This window comes from Spermophilus citellus (genome assembly GCF_964194105.1).
Source record: "Spermophilus citellus genome assembly, chromosome: 1".
Classification (NCBI taxonomy): Eukaryota; Metazoa; Chordata; class Mammalia; order Rodentia; family Sciuridae; genus Spermophilus; species Spermophilus citellus.
In genome coordinates this window covers 189,274,218-189,295,632 of record NC_138182.1, presented here as the reverse complement: position 1 = coordinate 189,295,632, position 21,415 = coordinate 189,274,218, and the positions used below count along the sequence as shown (strand labels likewise).

General features: G+C 44.7%; 2 protein-coding genes across 2 annotated transcripts in view; one reads left to right on the top strand and one right to left on the bottom strand.

Annotated features, from left to right (window-relative positions):
* The window catches only part of LOC308654234 (uncharacterized protein), a 151,748-nt gene extending 148,922 nt beyond the window's left edge, over window positions 1-2,826 (top strand). Inside the window, exon 14 of the mRNA XM_081303417.1 lies at window positions 810-2,826. Within this exon, the coding sequence (XP_081159543.1) occupies window positions 810-1,036 (227 nt within the window). The 3' untranslated portion in view covers window positions 1,037-2,826. The remainder of the gene's footprint in view (window positions 1-809) is intronic.
* A 2,447-nt stretch (window positions 2,827-5,273) lies between these two features.
* Window positions 5,274-21,415, bottom strand: part of DIAPH1 (diaphanous related formin 1) — a 95,794-nt gene continuing 79,652 nt past the window's right edge. The window contains exons 17-25 of the mRNA XM_081303271.1: window positions 19,119-19,213; window positions 18,695-18,796; window positions 18,079-18,318; window positions 17,831-17,960; window positions 16,991-17,115; window positions 15,925-16,089; window positions 15,703-15,838; window positions 13,792-13,878; window positions 5,274-7,275 (exon numbers count right to left, since the gene is read on the bottom strand). Of these exons, the coding sequence (XP_081159397.1) occupies window positions 7,118-7,275; window positions 13,792-13,878; window positions 15,703-15,838; window positions 15,925-16,089; window positions 16,991-17,115; window positions 17,831-17,960; window positions 18,079-18,318; window positions 18,695-18,796; window positions 19,119-19,213 (1,238 nt within the window). The 3' untranslated portion in view covers window positions 5,274-7,117. The remainder of the gene's footprint in view (window positions 7,276-13,791; window positions 13,879-15,702; window positions 15,839-15,924; window positions 16,090-16,990; window positions 17,116-17,830; window positions 17,961-18,078; window positions 18,319-18,694; window positions 18,797-19,118; window positions 19,214-21,415) is intronic.

Here is a 21,415-nt window from a genome sequence, read left to right as displayed (position 1 = left end):
TCCTCTCACCTCCTTTGCCCTCAGAGCAGGGATAAGATCCTAGCTGGTGGCAGTGGTGGAGGAGTAGCTGTACCCTGCAGCATATGCTTAGATACACTTAGACCAAGTTTCGGGGTCAGGTATTGGGCTTCTCTCAGCCTTGGTTCAACCCTCACCTGTAAAATGAGGATAATCCCATATATCTCATTGGGTGTTGGGTTGAGGCTGCATGTGAAACATGGAACAAAGCGCTTGGCACAGAGTAGGCCATCAAATGCTTCCAAGACATGAATGTTTGGAAGAGTCCCTCCTCCCGATAATAGAACTTCTGATTCACTACTCTGTGCTGGGCATGGTTGGAGAAGAAAAGGATTATGTGCCAACCATGGTCTAATGTGGAAGCTAGATGTTCCCTGGAGAAGGGCTAGCTAGGGCAAGGATTTGGGAGCCAAGGGTCTTAGCCCTGAGGGAAATCTATCTAATATATTCTGAGCACTGGCCAAGCACCAGGCACCATTCTAGGTCTTTATGTATGTTTTCTAGTTTTAGATTTCATCCAAACCAGAACAGGTGGATACTATTACCCCCATTTTGCAGATCAGAAAATTGAGGCAACACAGGGAGTTTAGATCGACTTACCAGGATTACAGTAAGAAAAATAGTTGGGAATCAAACCTAGGCTTTCTCACTCTTAACCTGTACCTTCAACTCCTTGTGGATCCAGACTACGTGGTGTATTCCCAGTGGGTATTTTTGAAGGCATTGAGTAACTGCTTGTAGGACGAGAGTCACTGTCCTCATCTGATGATCTGACCTTCTTCTCTCTGCAGAAGCTGCTGATGGGAGCTCCACCCTGGGAGGAGGTGCTGGCACCATGGGCTTGAGTGCCCGCTATGGACCCCAGTTCACCCTGCAGCATGTGCCCGACTACCGCCAGAACGTCTACATCCCTGGCAGCAATGCCACACTCACCAATGCACCTGGCAAGAGGGATGGCAAGACCCCAGCAGGTGGCAATGGAAACAAGAAGAAGTCGGGCAAGAAGGAGAAGAAGTAACATGGAGGCCAGGCCTAGAGCCTTATAGGACAGCCTCCTTCCCCAACCAACCCAGCTTCTCCTTACCTGTACCCAGATCTCAGAATTTCAGGGCTCACCCCCAGGATACTGGTAGGGGCTAAGGCCATGCTCCCCTTGGGAAACAGAAACAAGTGCCCAGTTAATACCCCCTCTCTCTGCCCCCAAGGGGTTGAATATGCAAAGGGAGTTCTGCGGGGAACCCCCATCCAATCTATTTGCTGTACCCATGGGGGTAATGGGGTTAGTGTAGACACCAAGAACCATTGTCACACACCCTTTCTTACAGCTGGACTCCTCCATCTTCCAAATCAGTCAGGCCCATCCATCCCCTGCTTCCCTCCACCCCACCTCATCCTGCTCCTTCAAAGTTCCTCTCTTGAGTAAGGTGGTTGGGGTATTGAGGTACCACATGATCTAAGAAGGGTCATAGTTCTGTAGAGTTGGGAAGGCATCATGACCTCTTGGTCTCTCCTTCAGTTCTCAATCTTCCCCCAAAGCATGGTATTGTGAGAGTCCTTTTACCTCTCTAGATCCTAAGACCAATGTTCAAGTTTTGGGGGACACCGTACTGTCAGCATTCCTGTGGTACTGATGATGCTTGCCAGATTTAGGGAAGGCATTTTGCTACCAAGCCTCTTCCCGAGGCCCTGGGGACCAGTCTTTTGTTTTGTTTTTCATTGTTTGATGTTCCCACTGCATGCTGTGATTTTTCCCCACCTCTCCTCAAACAAGAGACTCCATTGCATGTTCTGAGACAGTAGGGGGTGGTAAGCTAAAGAAGGGAAGTTTGTGTATATGGATGGGGAGAGGATGGACAAAGCTTGGCCCATCAGTTTACAGGGTCTTAAAGGAGGCTCTGTATGTCCCCAGAGTACTGGCCAGATCTCCAAATTCCAGCCATAAACCAAGCACCAGGTTGGACCCTTACGCCCCCGCATATAGGGTTCAGCCCGGGGCGGCTTTGGGCTGAGTTATCAGGACCAATGAATTTAAATGGGCATTTCAATTTAAGGAAGCTCTGATTGGGTTTAGGAGTAGGTCCCCTGGAGAGGTCAGAGGGGCCTCTGTGGGTGCTGGGTACTCCAGAGGAGCCACTGTGGAACCCTGATAGGAAGGGAAGCCCAGCAAGGCCATTCTTAGTTCCTGGGTTGGGAGGCAAAGAACTACAGCAGGAACCAAGTAGATAGGCGGGGCTTTTCTACAGGGTCCCTGTACTACTCAAAACGTAGGTCCTCCTTCATCTTGCCAGGTGCCATTTCTTCTCTGTGAAGGCCACTGTCCAGGCCCTCAGCCCACCCCTTAGTGGCCAGAGCCTGGTTAAAGTCCCCCAGTGCCTCCTTGAGCAAAGACCTTCCTCTGCCCACCCACTTCTGCCCCGCGGTCCGGTTCATCCAGCCCGGCTGCAAGAGAACCCCACCCCAGCCCTTAAAAGTAGTGTAGAGCCCCCTCCCTTGGCTGGTGTAGAATAGCCAATAGTGTATGTAGTGCAGTGTGCTCTTACGTGATGGCGAGTGGGCAGCGGGCGGTGGGCTGCACGCAGCCGTCTGTCCTTGAATCTGCCTGCGGCGGCCCGTGCTGTGTTTTGTGCTGTGTCCACGCGCTGCGGCGACCCCCTCCCCCGTACTGACTCCTTCTATAAGCGCTTCTCTTTCGCATAGTCACGTAGCTCCTACCCACCCTCTTCCTGTATCTCACGCAAGTTTTATACTCTAATATTTATATGGCTTTTTTTCTTCGAAAAAATAATAAAATGGTTTCTTCTGAGTGAACTTTTCTGTTTAAGAGACGGAGCTCCTGGCACGCGTGAAGTGATGAGCTGAGAGGTGTAAAGCTGGAAGAGCGGAATTGGGAGACGAGTGTTTGCATCTTGTTTATTTTGTTTTCTCATAGAGGGTCTAAATCTGTTTCTGAAGAGAGGGAGTGTGGGAGTGGGAGTGTGTGTGTTGCCTCCCGAGTCGGTGTTGGGCTGTCCAATATGGCTGTGCATGCTTGGGTACCGTCGTGTCTGCCTGCGATGGACTGTCGTTGTGCTTGTAGATCTGTCTGCCGTGGTGTGTGTGGACTTGGGGATCCGTCGTGGGGGTGGGGAGTCTGAGTGCGGTGTGTCCGTGAGCAGTTGGCTGTATGCTAGCGGCTGCCTCCGCTAGGTTAGGTTCTAAGCGCCAGTCTCCAGGCAGAAGAGGCGAACCGGCGCGGGCGGGGGAGGGTTGGCGCCGGGCAAACAGCTCTGGGAGGGCGCGGGGGACGTTAGCTTAGTTCGCCCGCCCCTTCCCCGCCAAAATTAACTCTTTCTCGCACTCCCTCTACCCCTGCAGCCTAGAGGTTTTGGGAAAACCGCGGGAGTGGGAGGAAATGCGGAGGGCGGGGGCGGAGATTCTTCCCTGCGGTATTTTCCCACCTGGAACTTGCTTTCCCTCTCACCTCTTACCAGCAAAGACAAACAAATTGGAGGACGCATCCTTTTCTCGAGGGGGTCAGGGGGACTAAAAAGGCGAGCAGGAAATGAGATGGCCCGAAAATCCATCTTGCCCTCCCTCTTTGCTCTCGGTGTTTCTCCATTCACTCTCGCCCTCCCATCTCCCCACCCCTTCCGCCAGCCTCCTCCCGGCACAGCGAATTCCGAGGTTGCCGCAGCCTCAGAAGCTGCAGGAAAGAGGGGGAGGGGGAACCCGGAGGGGCGTTAGGACAGAATCATAGACCACTAGGATTATGTGGAGGGTCAGCGAGTCCTACCCAACCGCTGAGCCCGAGGGCTGTCTTTGGGCTTCCTCCGCGCGGAATGGGGTTGGTGGTGGTGGTGTGTGTGTGTGTGTGGGGGGGGGCGCTAGTTCTATCACCTCCTGGTCTGTTGTCATGGAAACCAAGCCTTCCAACGAAGCATCTGGGGGCAACTTTCTTGCGTGGGAGGAAGGGTGGTGTGCACTGTTGCTGAGATAGGATAAGTGTTTTGTTTCTCAGAGCCAGGCTGCAAAGGGGCGGGGTGCCGGGCGCCTGGGTTCTATTCCAGGCAGGGCAGCAGACAGGCAGAGCACGAGAGCAGCTGTGGTTGGTCCCCTAATTGGCATGTGGGAATTTAAAGCTCTGAGCCAGAAACACGTGGCCTCTTGGGGAGGGGAAGGGAGGAAGCCAGCTGCCCACCTCTACACCTTGGCCATGTGGGGGAAGCAACTGCCCAGCCTTGGGGCTATTTAAAAGGTTTTTATTTCTAGTTCCAGGGGCTGCCCAACATGGTTTGTGGTCCTCTCCAGGCCCCTCTCTGTCTGTCTCAGGCCTGCTCCTCCCTGGTAAGGTTTCTTTGTGGGGGGGTCTCTGAAGTGCTCCAGCAAGTATGGCTCTGAGTTGCAAGTCATCTGTAGCTTGACCTCTGTAGCTTGAGTACATTATCAAGCAAAGGCTTCCTGAGGTTGGGGCCACCAAAGAGTTTGGTCTGCCTACTGTTCAGTTTTGGTCTGCCTCTGCTTGGGCAGGCTCCTGGTTTCCAGCCCACCCTAAGTCTCTCTACTCTTGAATGTGGTCACCAAAAGAACAGATGTTGGGAATGGGAAAACATGGGAGTCAAGAGGATTTGCTCAGCACAGAGGCACAGGTCCTGCTGTGAAATTGTGTGACATCGGAGGCATCGGGAAGTGGGGAGTTGGAAGTCAGTTCAAGAAAAGGTGTCCAAGCCACACTGCAGCAATGTGGAACAGCCAGGAGGCGTAAGTCACCTCATTAAAAAAAATTTTTTTTTTTTTTAAGTTGTAGATAGGGACACAATCTCTTTAATTTTAGGTGGTGCTGAGGATCCAACTCAGTGCCTCACCAGTACTAGGCAAGTGCTCTCTACCACTGAGTCCCAACCCCTGCATCACCTCCTTAATTTTTTATGGAAAGTAAATGGCCCTGAGGTGAGCTCTGGCTGGGCAGAAAACATCATGTGTTAATCATTTCTAGCCCTGTGTTCAAGCATAGTATCTGGCACCTTTAGCTTTCTGACTGACTTATCAACCAGGGTTGTGAACTGGGTTTAAGTGTTGTCGTGTCATACTTAAAGAGAGATAAACTACTCAAAGTTTATTTTCTTATGATAGGGTTGTTGGAATTAAATAGGCTAAAGCTTGGAGAGAATATTATTTTTTTTCTTGGCAGTCCACTGTTCTTGGGCACCTTGATAGAAGAATAGAGGAGCCTGGACTGAAAAGAAAAATAGCTTAGAAATTCACAAAGGAGGCTGAAAGGCGGTGTTGTTTCAATGCTTTATTAACAGTTGGAAACAAACCCATCAAACTGGAGGTGATGACATCCCAGAAGCCCAAGAGGCAAGGGAACAGGTTTGCATTTTGTATACTCCTCTCTTTTTTAAAAATTTTTCTTATTAAATTCATCTTAGCAAAAGTAGATTAAAAAAGAAAGGGTCAAATCAAAACCCTAGATGTCAGCCAGCAAGAGGAAGAAGGTGACTCAGGGAAGCAACAGGACCCCTGCACCAGTCTTCCCTGAAATAGCCCAGAAGAGTTGCCTTTGCCCCTTTGGACACAAGCTGGACACACAACCAAAACCCTCCTTCCTGGCCACAAAGCCCCCTCAAATTTCCTTACCTCCCCACTCTCTAACTATAATTCTGGGCCAATCTCTGAAAGTACCATTCTCTCTCCCTGGCTGGGATGGGCTCAAAGTGGCACAAGGGAGACAGAAGTGTCACCCTAAGCCAGAGAATCTGAGCTTCCTGAGGTTGGGGCCACCAAATAGTTTGGTCTGCCCACTGTTCAGAAGGGAGCACAGGGTGTATGTGCAAGCAACCCCTGTGCCAGATTCCCAGTACCCAGTTAGCATTTGTACATTTGGCTTGATAATCTATTAAATTCATAAAAACTGTAACCTCAGAGCTCCTGTTATTCTTGGGCCTGGCCCAGCCCAACCAGAAGCTCCTCCTGCCCCAGAAGTGCTGCAGGGTGGTGGTGGTGGTGGTGGTGGTGGGAGTTCTACCTAAGTCTCAAAGTCCAAAAGGCTTGAGAACTGAGGCCAAGGTCCAGGGGCATGTTCAGGATTGTGGCCTGTAAGGAGAGCCCTAGAACTCTGAACCTACCATCAAACCTTATTACATTACGGAGGAAACAGGGGAAGGAAGTTATTTTTCTTTAAAAAAATTTTTTCGTACAAAAATAGATCCTTTGCAAAACAATTTCTCAGCCAGGAGGCTCCACCTCCCATTTCCTTGGAGATAGGGGGTGAGGTGTTGGGATGGTCACACTATAGCCCATACTCCAAATGAGATGCATCAAAACTCTGCAGAAGGAATGATGGGGGGGGGGGCACCCTGGCTCAGTAGCCTGGAGGCTGATACAGAGGGTCTAGGGAGGCAAAGGCAAAAGGCATGGCAATGGGCTGGGGGATGGACCCGGTACAGTTACTATGCCATAGCTACCTGTCCACAGGCTCAGGCCTGGACCACAGTGGAACAAGTAGAGTGGTACAGATCCTTTTTATTTTGGGAAGCCTTTTCCAGGAAGATGGGGTAAGGGTGGGATTTGCTCCGGCCTTCTTAGAAGCAGCTCCCAATGCCACAGCACTAGTAATAAATAACAACAGCTAGGAGGGGAAGAGAAGAGCATAGGTGACAGCAATGAAGGGAAGGATCTAGCCCAGAGGTTCATAAGCTCCATGCTGTTCTCAGGGCCAGAGAAACCACAAAAGAAAAGCACAAATTCAGCAAGTCTGACCTACGAACATACCCAATAGAAAGCTGGGCTGAGAAAGCAGGCTGCGCTTTGTCTAAGACAAGGCCCTCTTGAGTAACAGAGGAAACAGGGTTAAGGCAGCAAACGGGTCCCCTGCTTTGGTAATACAATAGCCAGGGCTGGCTGAGTTGGTCTCAGGCCTCTTTCACACGACCCTTTCCTCTGGTCTCCAGGCAGCTGAAGATGTATGTGATGTTCAGAGAGCAGCAGGCCAGAGAAAGATGGGGTCAGGGTAGTGGAAGCGGTTGCCCCAGAGGAATATCCCCTAGACCCTTTAGGCACATGCTGCAGGGCGGGACAATCCAGGCTCCATTTAGGAGCTGCCATGGCCCAGGGACCCAGTTTAACTTGCACGGCCAACCAACTCCTTGGCTTCCTCAAGGATTGTGGGGACTCCTTCGCTGGTCTTGGGCACCTTGATAGGAACTGCAGTCATGGCATCATCCTTGGTCAGCTCTGAAGCTAGCAGAGATGTGACTGCACACCCAGCCTTCCTGTTGGCTGCAAGAGAAGATATGAGAGATGCTGTCTATGGAAGGCCTTGTTTTGAATCTCTTTCACATTCTATAGTAGACATTCAGCCAGAAGCCATGCAAATATGGTTGCCTTTTCTGGTTCACAAAGACCATTACTTTGAAGAAGGAGGGACAGAGATCCAACCTATAGGATATATTTTTGGGTGGCAAAAATATAACAGAGTGTGTACCTTACTGTTGCTTCCTTCCTTGTGTGATAACAGTACTAAGGTTTGAATAGGGCTAAAGGGAAGGAACTGGGTTTAAGTATTGGCATGTCATACTTAAAGAGAGATAATGTACTCAAAGTTTATTTTCTCAGGGTTGTTGAAATTAAAGAGGCTAAAGCTTGGCATAGAGTATTATTATTATTATTATTTTATTGGCAGTCCACAGAAAGCTCCTAGGCAAAAATACATTACAGTCAGCCCCAGGAGGGCTGTTCCTCATAGGAGGCAGTCTGCTGAAGGCTGCTGGGGGGCTCTTACAAAAAACAGTAGCAGCCACTAAGTGGCATCACATGTATACCATACTCCCATGTGTTTTTCCAATAACCAATCCAAATGCCTGGCTCTTTCCCACCTCTTCAAGGGCCCTACAAGACAGGTAAAGAATGAGTGTGTATGCTGGTAGGGGAGGGATCAAAGGCATGTGAGAAAAGATAGGGCTGGGATCAAGGATGGCAAAGATGGGACCCCTATAAAGAAATCTCTGCCTAAAGGATTATGAAGTTCCAGTTGTCATCCCAGGAGAAGAACCAGTCAATCAATGTGATTCTGTCAACCTTTGGGACCTGTACCCAAGACTCTAATATTTGTTATTAGACTTATGACCCCAGCATCCTCAACAGGAAGGCAGCTCCTTGGGATTATGTCCATCTCATGATGTTTTGCTTCTTCCCATGCCCTAGAAGAAGCACACAGAGACTGCACATACATAAAGTAGCTTAGCTAGCTTAAGGTGAAAGAAGCCAGATACAAAAGGCCATATATATCAATCCATTCCTATGAACTGTCTAGTCCATGCAAATCCAAAACATGGAAAATGGATTAGTGTTTGCCAAGGGATAGGATGGGGAGAATCAGAATAAAGAGATGATAAAATGTTTGAGATCACTATTTAACCTGACGTGAACATTACATAGTATGTCTACATGTATCAAAATATCCAGATACCCCCTAAATACATGTAATTTTTATGTATTAATAAAAAATGACTGTTAATGGGTATAGGATTTTTTGGAGATGATGAAGAACACGTTCTGGAATTAGCAGTGATAATTTTTTTTTAAATTTTTAATTTTTAATATTTATTTTTTAGTTTTCGGCTGACACAACATCTTTGTATGTGGTGCTGAGGATTGAACCCGGGTCGCATGCATGCCAGGCGAGCGCGCTACCGCTTGAGCCACATCCCCAGCCCAGCAGTGATAATTTTAAAACCTTGTGATTATATTAAAATCCGGTGAAGGCGAATTTTAGTTATGTGAATTATAGCTCAATTAAATTACGGGAAAAAAAATAAAGAATACGACTTTCTGGGGACCCAGGAAAGTAGAGTAGAGAAAGCAGTGCCTAAGCCTTAAAGAAGCAGGAGTGGATGAAAAGGCTGAGTGCTCCTAAATGAGAGCTGCAGGACTGGCACAGCTGTGGACATGAGCAGGAAGAACAGTTCAGAGGAGCCAGGGAACAAAATGCCTCCTCTGGAGCAGCAAAAAGCTTTAGGTAGGCAGAAGCCAAATGAAATCAGAGAACCCAAAGTCTTCACTGTGTTGAAGCCTGTCAGCCTCACTGCAGAGCCATGACCCAGAGCCACTGTTTTCCTGCCTGCAGAGGCTACCCACAGGTCAGGCAGGGAGCACACAGCATGCCCACAGATTACCAACTTATAGGTCTCCTCCTCCTCCTCCTCCTCCCAGGAACATAAGGGGTCATCTACCAAGAGGAGAAAGAATAGTGAAGCCCCTGACTGATAGCCATAAGGGCTTATCTTGTTGCAGATCAGAGGTATGAGACCTAAACTCTGGAGGTTTTACCAAGCACTCACTTGAATTATGAATACAAACTGTTGTGTTAACATCTGACAGGTGAGTAAAAGGAGCCCACTTGATTCTATGGCTCTATTCTGTGCATGCTTCTCCCACTTTCCTGCTCAGTCTCTCCTCCTCAGGAAAATCTTCCTCAGACTGGCTTAGTTTTCATTCTTACCTGAAGTACTCGCTTCTCTAGGATCCCACTTCTCATGTCCAGAAAGGTGATGGTTCTGAGATCGTTATATTGCTCTTTGAATTCAATCTCTAGCAGTACTGCAACTATGTGTGTGTTTCTCTCTCTCCAGTATATGCCCAGTGTGACTTCAGTGTATGTCTGGTTTGTGAGTTGAAATAATTTCTGCTTCTAGAACCTGGGAAAAAGAATACTGGCTTTTGGGGATACCTGTCCTGTGCCACACAAAGTTAGAGTTCCAGTGTGGCAAGTCTGAAGCTGCTGCTTTAATTGGCTTCTTCCTTTAAACTAAGACGACACTTGTACCTAATAACAGTGTTTTAGGATTTTTCTAGACTCTGGGAATTTCTAATGTATTTTATAAGAACCAGATGGTGGGTAGGGAGAAGAGCAAATTTTCCTTTTAAATTTTGAGGTTGGAGATGGGAAAGCTCTTGTTGAAACTGGCAACAGAATCAACAGAACCTAGGCATTCTGGTTTCCACTGCCACCATTATACTAAGTAGTTAGAACAATCAAGAAAAAATAACCTCTCCCCTTCTTTTCTTTTCTCTTTTTTTTTTTTTTTAAATATAGTTGAGTTGGACACAATACCTTTATTTTATTTATTTATTTTTATGTGGTGCTGAGGATCAAACCCAGCACCTGGCATGTACTAGGTGAGTGCTCTGAGCCACAAGCCCAGCCCTCCTCCCCTTCTTTTCCAAACTTAAGTACTTGTTAAGACTGAAAGGTAAGGCTGGGGTTGTGGCTCAGTGGTAGAGTGCTTGCCTAGCATGCTTGAGGACCGAGTTAAATCCTCAGCACCATATAAATGTAAAACAAAGATATTGTGTCCACTTCAAACTAAAAAATAAATATTAAAAAAAAGGCTAAAAAGTAGCCACAGAACCAGGTCACCATTTTGATTTGATGGGATGTGGCAGGATGATTAACTCATAAGAGAATGGTCTTGCAGACTGTGGGGCAAAGGAATAATCTTAAGATACTTGTCAAAGCTTTCTTAGGTTGGATTCCTAGAAGTTAGGGGTGAGCTAGGATAAAAACATCAGCAAAATTAACCATATGGCACTAGAAGTATAGCTGAACTAGAAAAATGCTAATTACTTGGAAAAAGACCTTTATAAAACATAGGCTCAAAACTACTACTAAAGAGGAAGTGCTCTTGTTAATAATCTTCCTTAGGGAAGAGGAAACTAGGCCAGATGGAGCAACCATTACCATCCTAAATAACTCATTACTGTCTAAAACTCTAATTATACTTCCTGTCCTATTTTTACAAAAGATGGGAAAGAATAGTGGTGGTTCAGGAACACTCTTACCAACCTTTTCTAGTCAGGTAGTCATCAGAAAAGCTCCTGAAGAAATCTCATCATGTCCAGAACTCTTCTTGCTAGAGACCATTTGAAATAGCATTTCTAACTCATACAGAGGGGTCATGGTCATCTCCTGTCCATTCATGCAGGCTTAGTGGAAATAGCCCTGGACTTGGAATCACAAAAGTGAGCTATGGATCTAGGTGGGCTCTATCTTTAGATAGCTGTGCATATCTGGGCCCTAATTCCTTTCACCTATGAGCAGGTTAGATAATAACCATGAAGACTCTTCAGAATTTTCCCAGCACTAAGGTTCTATTGGTATAGGTGAAGCCTGTAGGGAAGCTGGGAAATGGGAGAGGGAATAAAAGGGAGAGAGAAATGAATTTGTTTCTTCCCTTGACTTACATCTCAGTGAGCAAATGGCCTGTGTATAAGAGACTACAATTCAGCTGTGGAAATAAACTTGAGTCATTAAGGCCAAAAGCTGACTCAATCATGAGCCTAAAATAGTAGCTGTAATACAATCACATGGATTCTTCCCCTTGACACTCAAGCCATTGTTCTCCCACACCCTGCAGATCATAGCAGTTTACATGTTGCTTTTAATGAACCAGTCCTATGATAGTAACTCTCCTCTCCCAACTCCTCAATGGGTCTTTGTATTCTGGACACTTCATCATGTCTCTAGAGACCGGAAGACTTCAACATTCCTTTAAATTCTAGGGAAAAGGCCAGTGTCTTTGAATAGGGACAGCTGCCTCACTGGGAAAGGACTCTGATGCAGATATGCTTGACAGTGCTGTTTTTTTTCTGTTTGTTTGTTTGTTTTGGTTTTTGGCTCTTAGCAATTTCACTCCTAGCATAAGTCTCCTATTCCCTCTTTCTCTGGGAGATAGTACTTTGACTAATTCAGGTCCTCTGCTGAAATGTTAGGTTCTGACAAAGTCTCTGCTTCCTCTGCCTGTTGAGTCCCGACTTCCCACTTGGAAAGAAGTAGAGAATGGGACCTCCCCAGCAGAGGGAAGCCACTGATGTCTGGCTGCTTGTGTATAGGAAGCATCTGGGATTCTAGTATAGTTCTACAGGAAGACCTTTAAAAGGGAATTCCCCAACAAAATCTGATACAGACAGGCACTTGGCTGAGAGGGTTGAGGAAGACATGTAAATGAGAAGCAAGGTATTTCTATTAGGCCTAATGCTTAATGTAAAGTCATATCACCTTATACAGTGGTAGGAATGGTCTCGTACAAAAGTACTACCAGCTGTACTCTCTACCCAAATGCCTATTCACAAGACTAAATGTTCTTAGAAGCCCAGGGTTCTAAGCCCTTCATATCTATTTTTCCTCCCAGTTAGAGAGGCTTTACTCAGAGAATGCCATAAAATGGATAAGATGTAACTAATGACTCTTCTGTTTAGGGAAGGTTTTAGAGTCATACAGAAGAGCTGTCCAAGAGAATTTCCCTTCCAGTCTGGGTAGAAATAGGCAGCCGGCTATCACATATAAAACTCATAGTAATCTAAGACATTCAGGCCAGGAAAATGACTTTATGTGGGCTGGTATGTTCTGTACCCTTGATCCTATGTCATTTTTTCAGGCTGTGACAGGTACTATAGGCCTACAGACATCAGCATATTAATAGCTAAGCACTGGCCAAAGTTAGCCACATAACTCTTTGTAAAAAAGTGAAGGTCCTGGGGCTGGTAGAGCACTCTCCTAGCATGCATGAGGCGCTGGGTTCAATCCTCAGTACCACATAAAGTAAAATAAAGACATTGTGTCCACCTATAACTAAAAAAAAAAAAAAAAAAAAAAAGAAAAAAGTGCAGCTCCTATCAAATGGGCCTACAAAGTACACCAGTGAACAGAGAACACACCTTTCATCCCTCAGAAGTACAAATCTTTGATGATGCATTTTCTGTAACTCTGATTCTTTTTCAACCTGACAAAGAAGTCATCACTCCTAGCCCCAGAGGGACTTCACTAGACATAAAGGTGCAGATCAACCTCACATGAGGGGCAGCCTTGGCCATACTTTCTTTTGAACTAGTCTCTTGGGAGTGGGGGTATAACTCAGTGGTAGAGCATTTGCCTAGCATGCATGAGGCCCTGGGCACCACACACCAAAAAAAGTTTCTTAGTTATTCAGTGACCCTCACAGGAAACTTATTCATTATTCCTTCACCAGACTAATAACTGAATCATTTGTCCTTTCATCTCTATAATATATTCTTTTTATAGGATCTGGTTCAGTCTAATTTAAATCTTTTACATGTGAGAGGAGGTTGCATGAATGTGGGGAGGCAAGGATAGCAGACTCTAACTGCACCCAAGGAAAAGGCAGTTCCTAGACACAGGGTAATCTTTTAGTTGGGTAGTCCTCTATAGTCTTACAAATGAGGACAATGATGCCTCACTTTCCCACTCTAGGATATTATACTTCCTATATTCTTTTTCTGTCTTCTTCTTGTGAAGTGTGAGTTATTTTTTTCTTTATATTTTAATCCATATCAAATGTAGTTTTGTATTTAGGTAAAAAAAAAAATTTTTTTTTTTTTTTTGCAGTGCTAGGAACTAAACCCATGGCCTTGCACATGCTAGGCAAACACTCTTCCATTTAGCTGTAACCCAGCCCATAGGGTCAATTATTTTTCATATTCACAAATTCTCACTCAAATCCCTGTGTCCTGAAGCATGGTGCCCTTGTTCCAAATTTCTGCTTCAAGAATGGGAGAAATGCAAGAATAGTCGAATGTAATTGATTTGCTGTCAGTCTCTCTGATATCAGTATTTCTAATGTGGGAAGAAGAGCACTAGATAATCCACTCTCAATGCTGGGATGTTGGGAAATTCCTAAACTTATACAGCACCACATCTGCTCTTTAGCCCAAGACTAGCAGGACCTTGAACATAAAGGCCTCACCTGCTTCAGGATGGGTTCCATTTTGTTTACTTACCCTGGCGGGGTCCTCTCTTCCGTCGGAATGCTGCACCTGATTGCAGGGCTTCTAGAAGACTATCCATCACACCTGTCTCATCACCCTCTGTCATGAACAAAGATACAGTTGTAAAACTCTTCAGCCAGAGCAACATGGCAAATGACAAGTTCCACATGAAATGCATTTTTTTTTGCTATTGCTTGGAATCCCCTCTTTTGTAGTGGCTAAAAGTTCACAACAGACAACGAAGGCTCCACCTCAACACTCACAGGCCTGTGTTTACTTGTGTCTGTTTAAAAATGGCAAAACAAAAGATTTCATTGCCTGCTATTTATTCATTGCAAACCCTGGAATATTTCCCTGCAGTGCCATTCTCCCCACCTAATCAGGACTAACACACAGAATTATCAAATTGCTCAACTTCAAGAGCAGAGTAAGTACAGAGACAGCAATAGTGAAATTAATAGAAAATTATATCACCCCAGCTCTACCCTAAAGTGTTTCACTCCAATTTATACAAACATCTCATCTCACAGAGAGACTGGTTTAGGTCTCAAAGCAAGGCTAAATGAAGAGAGACCACTGATCAAGAGCATATTTCATTTAAGTACTGCCTCCAGTGGCTATTTCTTCCTGAAGCCAGCCCTGCATCTAAGAGGAGTGGATTGGCTGGAAAATGAAGAGTTAATGTAGAATCCTTGTTCCAGCCAGGCTCGGTTTCCATGGCAACAGCTCAGGATAGTGAAATCTAAAACTGTGAAATCCCAAGGAGTGGGGTTGGCTGCTAGCTCCAAGACTAGGGCTCACTGCTCCCAACGCCATCTGCTGTCTGAACATCAGCAGTGCAGATGACCTACATTCCAACCTCATTTGTTTGACCCAGGTTCTAGAAACAGGGCAAGGTCCACTACGCCACCTGTTGGTCCAGAGCAACTCTCATCCTGTCACCTGGACTCAACCTTCCCCCATTTTGTCCTAACCAGTTCCTAGGAGGAAAAACCTTGGAGGTTCAGGGAGAATGGGAAAAAAGGTGAAGAATACTCAGGTGGCTTATAATAGCATTTACTGGGGCAGTTTGTGGCTTATATATATATATCCGAGGTAAGGACAAGGGAATTGCTTTCCAGAAAAATATAAAGGAAAATCTCTAAGAGTAGTCTTTATCGCCTGTGCTCATAAAGCACTGGGATTCTTCAGACCTGGCAGACCTGAGGACCACTTCATTTCCAGAATGCTCATGGCCCCTCAGGTTCAGCTTAGTGCCATGAACAACATATGCTGTATTTCTGCTGCCCATGGGGGAAGGGAGTAGGGAATCCACGGCAGGAAAGAAGCAGAGACAGGAAACAGAGGGCCCGTAATTGAGACCATATGTTTCAACAAAGACATGGTTCTTGTCGTGAAATAGAGATTCTGCTGCAGAAAGAAAAGGGTAGCCAGATTCCCACCCCCTTCCAGAAGTTCAATCCATTTATGATATCATAGCAACACAATACTTAGTAAAATAAGCAGAAAGGGAGGACAGCCACAATTAGAAAAGTGTAGGGAGACTCAGGAAAATATTTTGGGGAAAAAAAAAAAAACACAAAAGATTAAGTGGAGGGAATGAGAACAAGCCAGAGGAAGCTTTGGCTGAGCAGAAGGAATGAGTATGTGTAACAGCAATACTAAAATCCCTGGGGGAGATGAAACATAATGCAAGAACCAGCAAAGGAGAGGCAAGAGATTTTCACATAGAGAACTGGAATGTATACATAACTGAACTGGGTTTAAAGTTTAGCATCAGCAACTAGGAGGAAGAAGGTTACCAAAATCATTTGCTATAAGTTAAGCTCAGACCTGAACTATTCTCATCTGCCTCTAGATTCTAGATAGAGAAACCTACTAAATGTTGTTCTCTCAATCCATCAGCCCTTCTGTGCTTCTTACCTGCATTCATGTCTATGAGTTGCTCTCTCTTCTGCTGCTTCTCTAGCCGCTCTTTCTCTGCCTTCTCTTTGGCTAGTTTTGCTCGTCGCATCTTTTCTTCTGTCTCCCGTCGTTTTTGGTTCTCCTTTACTGCTTGCTGCAGGACAGGGGATTCAAACATATGTATACCCACCACCAACCAACATGAAACCTGTGTAAAGTCAGCATGTAGTCCTTGCTCACCACAAACATATTTCTGAAGTTGTGCAGATCCATGAAGAATTCTTCCACAGACAACTTTTTGGGGTCAAAGATGAAATAGTCGCCTAGCTCCTTATAGAGGGTCTCCATGTTAGAGTGCATCATCCGCAGCTTGTTATATTGTTCCTGTGCATCCTTTACAAAGCTGTGCAGCCAAGGAGTAAAGGATCAAGACCAATAAGCAGACTCACTCCTCTAGCCCAGAGAATTACTAGAAGATGCATACTGGCATGCATAAGGATGTTCAACACAGCACTGTTTATGACAGCGAAAAACCAGAAACAACTAAATATCCAAACAGAAGAATGGTAAATCATAAACTTCGGTACACCTAGAGAATAGGAGGTGATAATTTAAAAAGAGACTGTTTTGCATATACTACGTGGAAACACAGCAAATATTAAGCACAAAAACCAATGCAACAGAGATTTGTTTAAAATAAATTCATGAGGTGAAAATCAGAAAGAAGTTCTGTAGCAATGGTTTGCTTTCAATTCCACAATAAAAATCCTTCAAGAGCTATGTACTTAACCAAAAAAAAATTTTTGAACCCACCGGTGATTAAACACTGAGCCACATCCCTAACCCTTTTTATTTTGAGAGAGTGTTTTGCTAAGTTGCTGAGGCTGGCTTTTCTTTTTTTTTTTTTTTTTTTTTTGGTACTGGGGATCGAACTCAGGGGCACTCAACCACTGAGCCACATCCCCAGCCCTATTTTGTATTTTTATTTAGAGACAGGATCTCACTCAGTTGCTTAGTGCCTCACTGTTGCTGAGGCTGGCTTTGAACCCATGATCCTCTTGACTCAGCCTCCCAAGCCACTGGGATTATAGGCATGCATCATTGTGCTGGGCCTGAGAACTTGTGGTCCTCCTGCCTCCGCCTCCTGAGCCTCTGGAACTACAACCATGCACCACCATGCCAGGCTGGAAAAAATTGTTTTTAAGAAAAATTGAATGCAGCCACATTTATCCTGTTGTACCCTTGGGGAAGTGGTCCCCCCCACCCCCTTCCTAGGGAGCAACTTTTTTCTTTCAGGAAAGGATATAGTCATTTTTTCAACAAACTTATCTTTTTCATCTGTGGCAGCTGGAAAATTCTGAACATCACGTTCCACATCAGAAATCTGTTTCTTCATCTGATCTAGGTTCTTTTGCAAGTTTTCAGCAGAAACTACAGGAAACAAAAAGACAGCAAGAGCTTGTTGGTAATTTCAGCCTCAAGACCTCTTAGCTTTCACCTTTCCTACTGACACATTCTGGTACTTAATTATTTTTCTTCTCTATGTACTCTCCTCTAGTTATTTCACACATTTACTTTTCCTTTTTGCATCTAGACCACAATTATTTGATAATTGGTTTTCCAGCCTCCACAAGGTGTATGGTACTAAGATGAGAAGGCAGACTTCATTTGATTTTTAAAAAATCCACAAAATCCTCTGAGATCTAGGTTTCATTTATTTTAGAAAACCGAGTTTGGGAGGAGGGAGACATATGTAAAAATATAGAAGCAGCACAGAATTCTGTCCCATTTCTACTGAATGCTTTACCTACTCCCAGGAGAGTGAAGCATGAGGTTTGTTAATCCAGTCTGCTTTCTGAATGACAACAAATATGGACCTAGACTGAAAACTCCTGCCTCTCCTGTTGTTTTGGTGTTTCTGTTTTCCCAGAAAGGGAAAGAGCTCTTCCATTTTTACACATGGAGACCTCTCTTCAGCCTTATGCTCCTCCCTTGTGGCTGACACTGTGTCTAAACCTTCCCCCATTCACATTTAAAATAGTCTGCACTGAAAATGATCTAAAATCTACACTGTGTCTTATTTTTCTCCCCCAGCAGACTGCTGGGGCTTGGAACCACCTTTTGGCTTTGCTCCAATCTGCCTCACCTCGGCTGGCTTTCTCCACATGAGCAAGCTCATCTGGAAACTTGAGGACATCAGGATAGTCATTCTCACACAACTCAGCCAAGAAGTGCAACAATGTCATCTTTTGATCTGTGGATTTCGTGTCTCGAAGCTAGGGGTGAGAGGAGAAATCATTAGTATTGACTTGCCCAAGACTATTTCAGGCGACACTGGGCTCCACAGAGGCCTGTAGCCCTCCCTCTGTTGTCCTACTCTAACCCATGACTTACCTTGCAGAGGAAGCTGATGTTGAAGCCAAAAGCTCCAGCATTCCTGGAGCCAGCATTCATATAGTTTCCAACAAGGAGGGTTATCTCCAGGAGGCTAGAGAAGCTCTCACTCTTGCGTAATTCCTCACATGCGGCAGTGACAGAAACAATCTCTGGCTTAATATTCTCCACTTGCTCACTGAATTGCAGCTTGAAGAGAATGGCATTGAGGCGAGGCCGCAGGCGGGGCACTGTGCCCATCTAATGGGAAAGACAAGCAATTTCTTTTTTTTTTTTTTTTAAATTTATTTATTTTTTTAGTTTTAGGTGGACACAATGTCTTTATTTTTAAGTGGTGCTGAGAATCAAACCCAGAGCCCCACACATGCTAGGTGAGCGCGCTACCACTTGAGCCACATCCCCAGCCCAAGCAATTTCATTATAGCTAATATAAACAGAGAAGTCAGAAAAAGAGGCAAAGCCTCCTCTGGGAAGATGAATTCCAGAATAGAGAGATGAGAGAATGAAAGATAGGCTCAAAACAGGCAATAGCTAAGAGCAAGGGTCTAGGCTATTCTCTAGATCAGAGGGGAATAAGGGAATGGGAAAAGAACAGAATGCCCCAGGCCTTACTCACCACCACACCAAACTGCTCTGACTCTGCCAGATCATCATATTCATCCTTCAGTTCAGATAGCATTTTTAACTGCTCTGGCTCTGGCATTTGCTTAATGAGGTTCTGAAAGAGAGAAAAGGATATCTCTTTGTAAGGGGAATCAGTTGACAACTTGAGTCTAAATGACTTACTCTTTTGTCAGTCCTAGACTCTGCCCAAGGACCACTACAAAAGGAAATACGGGGCTGTAGGAGGTTGGGAGCAGCTAGCAAAATGGCAGGACTTCTGATAAATATGCCAAAATAACTTGACCACCAGAAAAATGGCAGCTTTTCCAAAGCTAGCATTTAAAGTCTATGATGCTAGAGGATGAGGAGGGAAGAGGTGAGGCTGATGTCCAGTTATGCAGAAGAGCCAGCTCCTAGAAGACAACCTTGCTCCTTACCTGGATCATAGATTCCGTAAGAACAGCCTCATTCACCTCCAGGATGACATTCTTAATCTCTTGATAGGGCATGCGGAAGGAACCCAAAAAGATTGCTGCCAGAAAATGAGATAAGACATGTTCTCAGTCTCCTCTCCCTTCTAACCCATTCTGCAAGCCTATGCTGTATAATCTCCCCAAGAAGGCTCTTTGAAAGTCACTCTGCCCTTACAGTTAAAACCCAGCTCCAGAGTTCAGTGTCTAAAGCATTCTCTCATCATTCTCCACATTTATGTCACACACCAGCCATGATGTACCACATTCTATAAACATTATGATTTTTCCTGCCTTTGCTCACACAGGAAGTCTCTTGATCTATTTTATATACATACATCAAAGTATTTCACCCCACTCTATTTTAGTGGACTCCCAGGACACCATCTTCAAAACTGTCATTGCCATGACCTGCTCTGATTGTTAAACTGTCCCTCTTTCTAACAAACAAATCCTTCCCTTCTAGTATGCTCACTTTCTAATCTCTGACTCTTCAAACTTATCAGGAGCACATTCTAACCTTCTGACAATTGATCCATTTTCTGAGTGTGTCAGTTCCAATCTGCCTTCTCTATTTGACCGAGACCTTATAGTATAGCATATCACTTCACTACTGTCTATAATTACTCCCATTACTGCTGCTTCTACTATTCTCTTGCTGCCTGCATTCTTGCAGAGTCTAGTTAATCCAGCTATCTCCTTTCTCTACTCTTACTTGGGCTGATGCAGATAAAAGTCCATGCATTTGCAGGGGCACCAGTGACAGCTGGAGCTTCAGTGCTGCTTAGCAATCCCTTTCTGCATATCCTTACTTCCCCATGTTCCCATTCCTTTTGGCAGTTCCTCCAAAATATACCCATTCTCCTAACAGTCCCACCACTTCCCCATTTGTTCTAAGACCTTACTTCTCTTGCTAAGAAAAACTGAACATTGGGGTAGGCATGATGGTGCACACCTGAAACCACAGCTACTCAGGAGGTTGAAGCAGGAAGATTGAAAGTTCAAGGCCATTATGGTAATTTAGCAAGACTCTTGTTTCAAAATAAAAAAGGATAGGAATGTAGCTCAGTGGCAGAGCATCCTGGATTCAATCCCTAGTACTGCAAAAAAGAAAGAAGATGGCAGACTCTCAGTTACAGCCAGACTAGAAAAGGCTTTGGAAAGCACTATTTTGGAATCACCTACAAGAAAACTGTGACAACACTTCTGTAAAGTTATTAGCATATGCTTATATACATGCATGTATACACATATATACACATACCCCAGGTATGCATCCTTTCCTCAAGCTTCCACAAAAGAGGTGGCCCTAAGGTCCTTGTCCTTCAGCACATATACATAGACAAGTCTCTCCTATCTTGCAGGGAAAAAAAAAAAAAAATCTTTCCTGACCCAGTGTTCCTCTCTACCAAATTCTCTTTCACTTTACAGCATTCTGAAAATATAATTGTCTTTTCTTTTACAGTCACAAATTTTACTTATTCTGTCTTCACAAAGCAAATGAAAAGATAACACTGAAACTGTACTCTATGTAAGATTCTACCCTGCCACATCTCACTACATCCACTAGCCATGCTCCCCCCCAAAAAGAGAATCTGTTCTTGGTGAATCTGCTTATTTCAGTAAATGATAACACTTTTCATAGAGTGATCTAAACTCAAAAACACCATCTTTATCCCCTCTGTCAACCATTGAGTTCCATTAATTCTGTCTTCTTACTATCTTGTGACTTCTTTTTGATTCTCACTATCTTAGTTTCAGGCCCTGATCACCTCTTACCTAGTTTAAAGCAATAACATAATTTATCTCTCTGCCCAGTCTTTTCCTACCCAGCAATTCAGCCTTAAAAAAAGAAAGAAAGAAAAAATTACCACCTAAGGGCCTTCCTAAAAATTACAGTTGTAACACTCTATTTCTTGTTTAAAAACTCTTTAATAACTTTCACAGCTCCATAGCTTTTCTCAGGTAGACTCAACTACTTGCAGTTCTTGAACTCAATGTTCTCTCATGCCAATGTGCCTTCACATAGGCTAATCCCTCTCCTGAAACAAGCCATTCCTCACCCTTCTTAACAGTTCTTTCAAATCAATTTAAGTAATACTTCCTTGAGAGGTACTACTTCAAGATTTCTGCCCTCCAGTACTCCCCCAACTTGATTTGGATATCCCCTTTCCTAGTTCTCTCATAAGCACTTTAGCATTCTTCTATGACAACATTTACTAATCTATGCTATTGTTATTATTTGCCTTTCTATCTTTACAAGA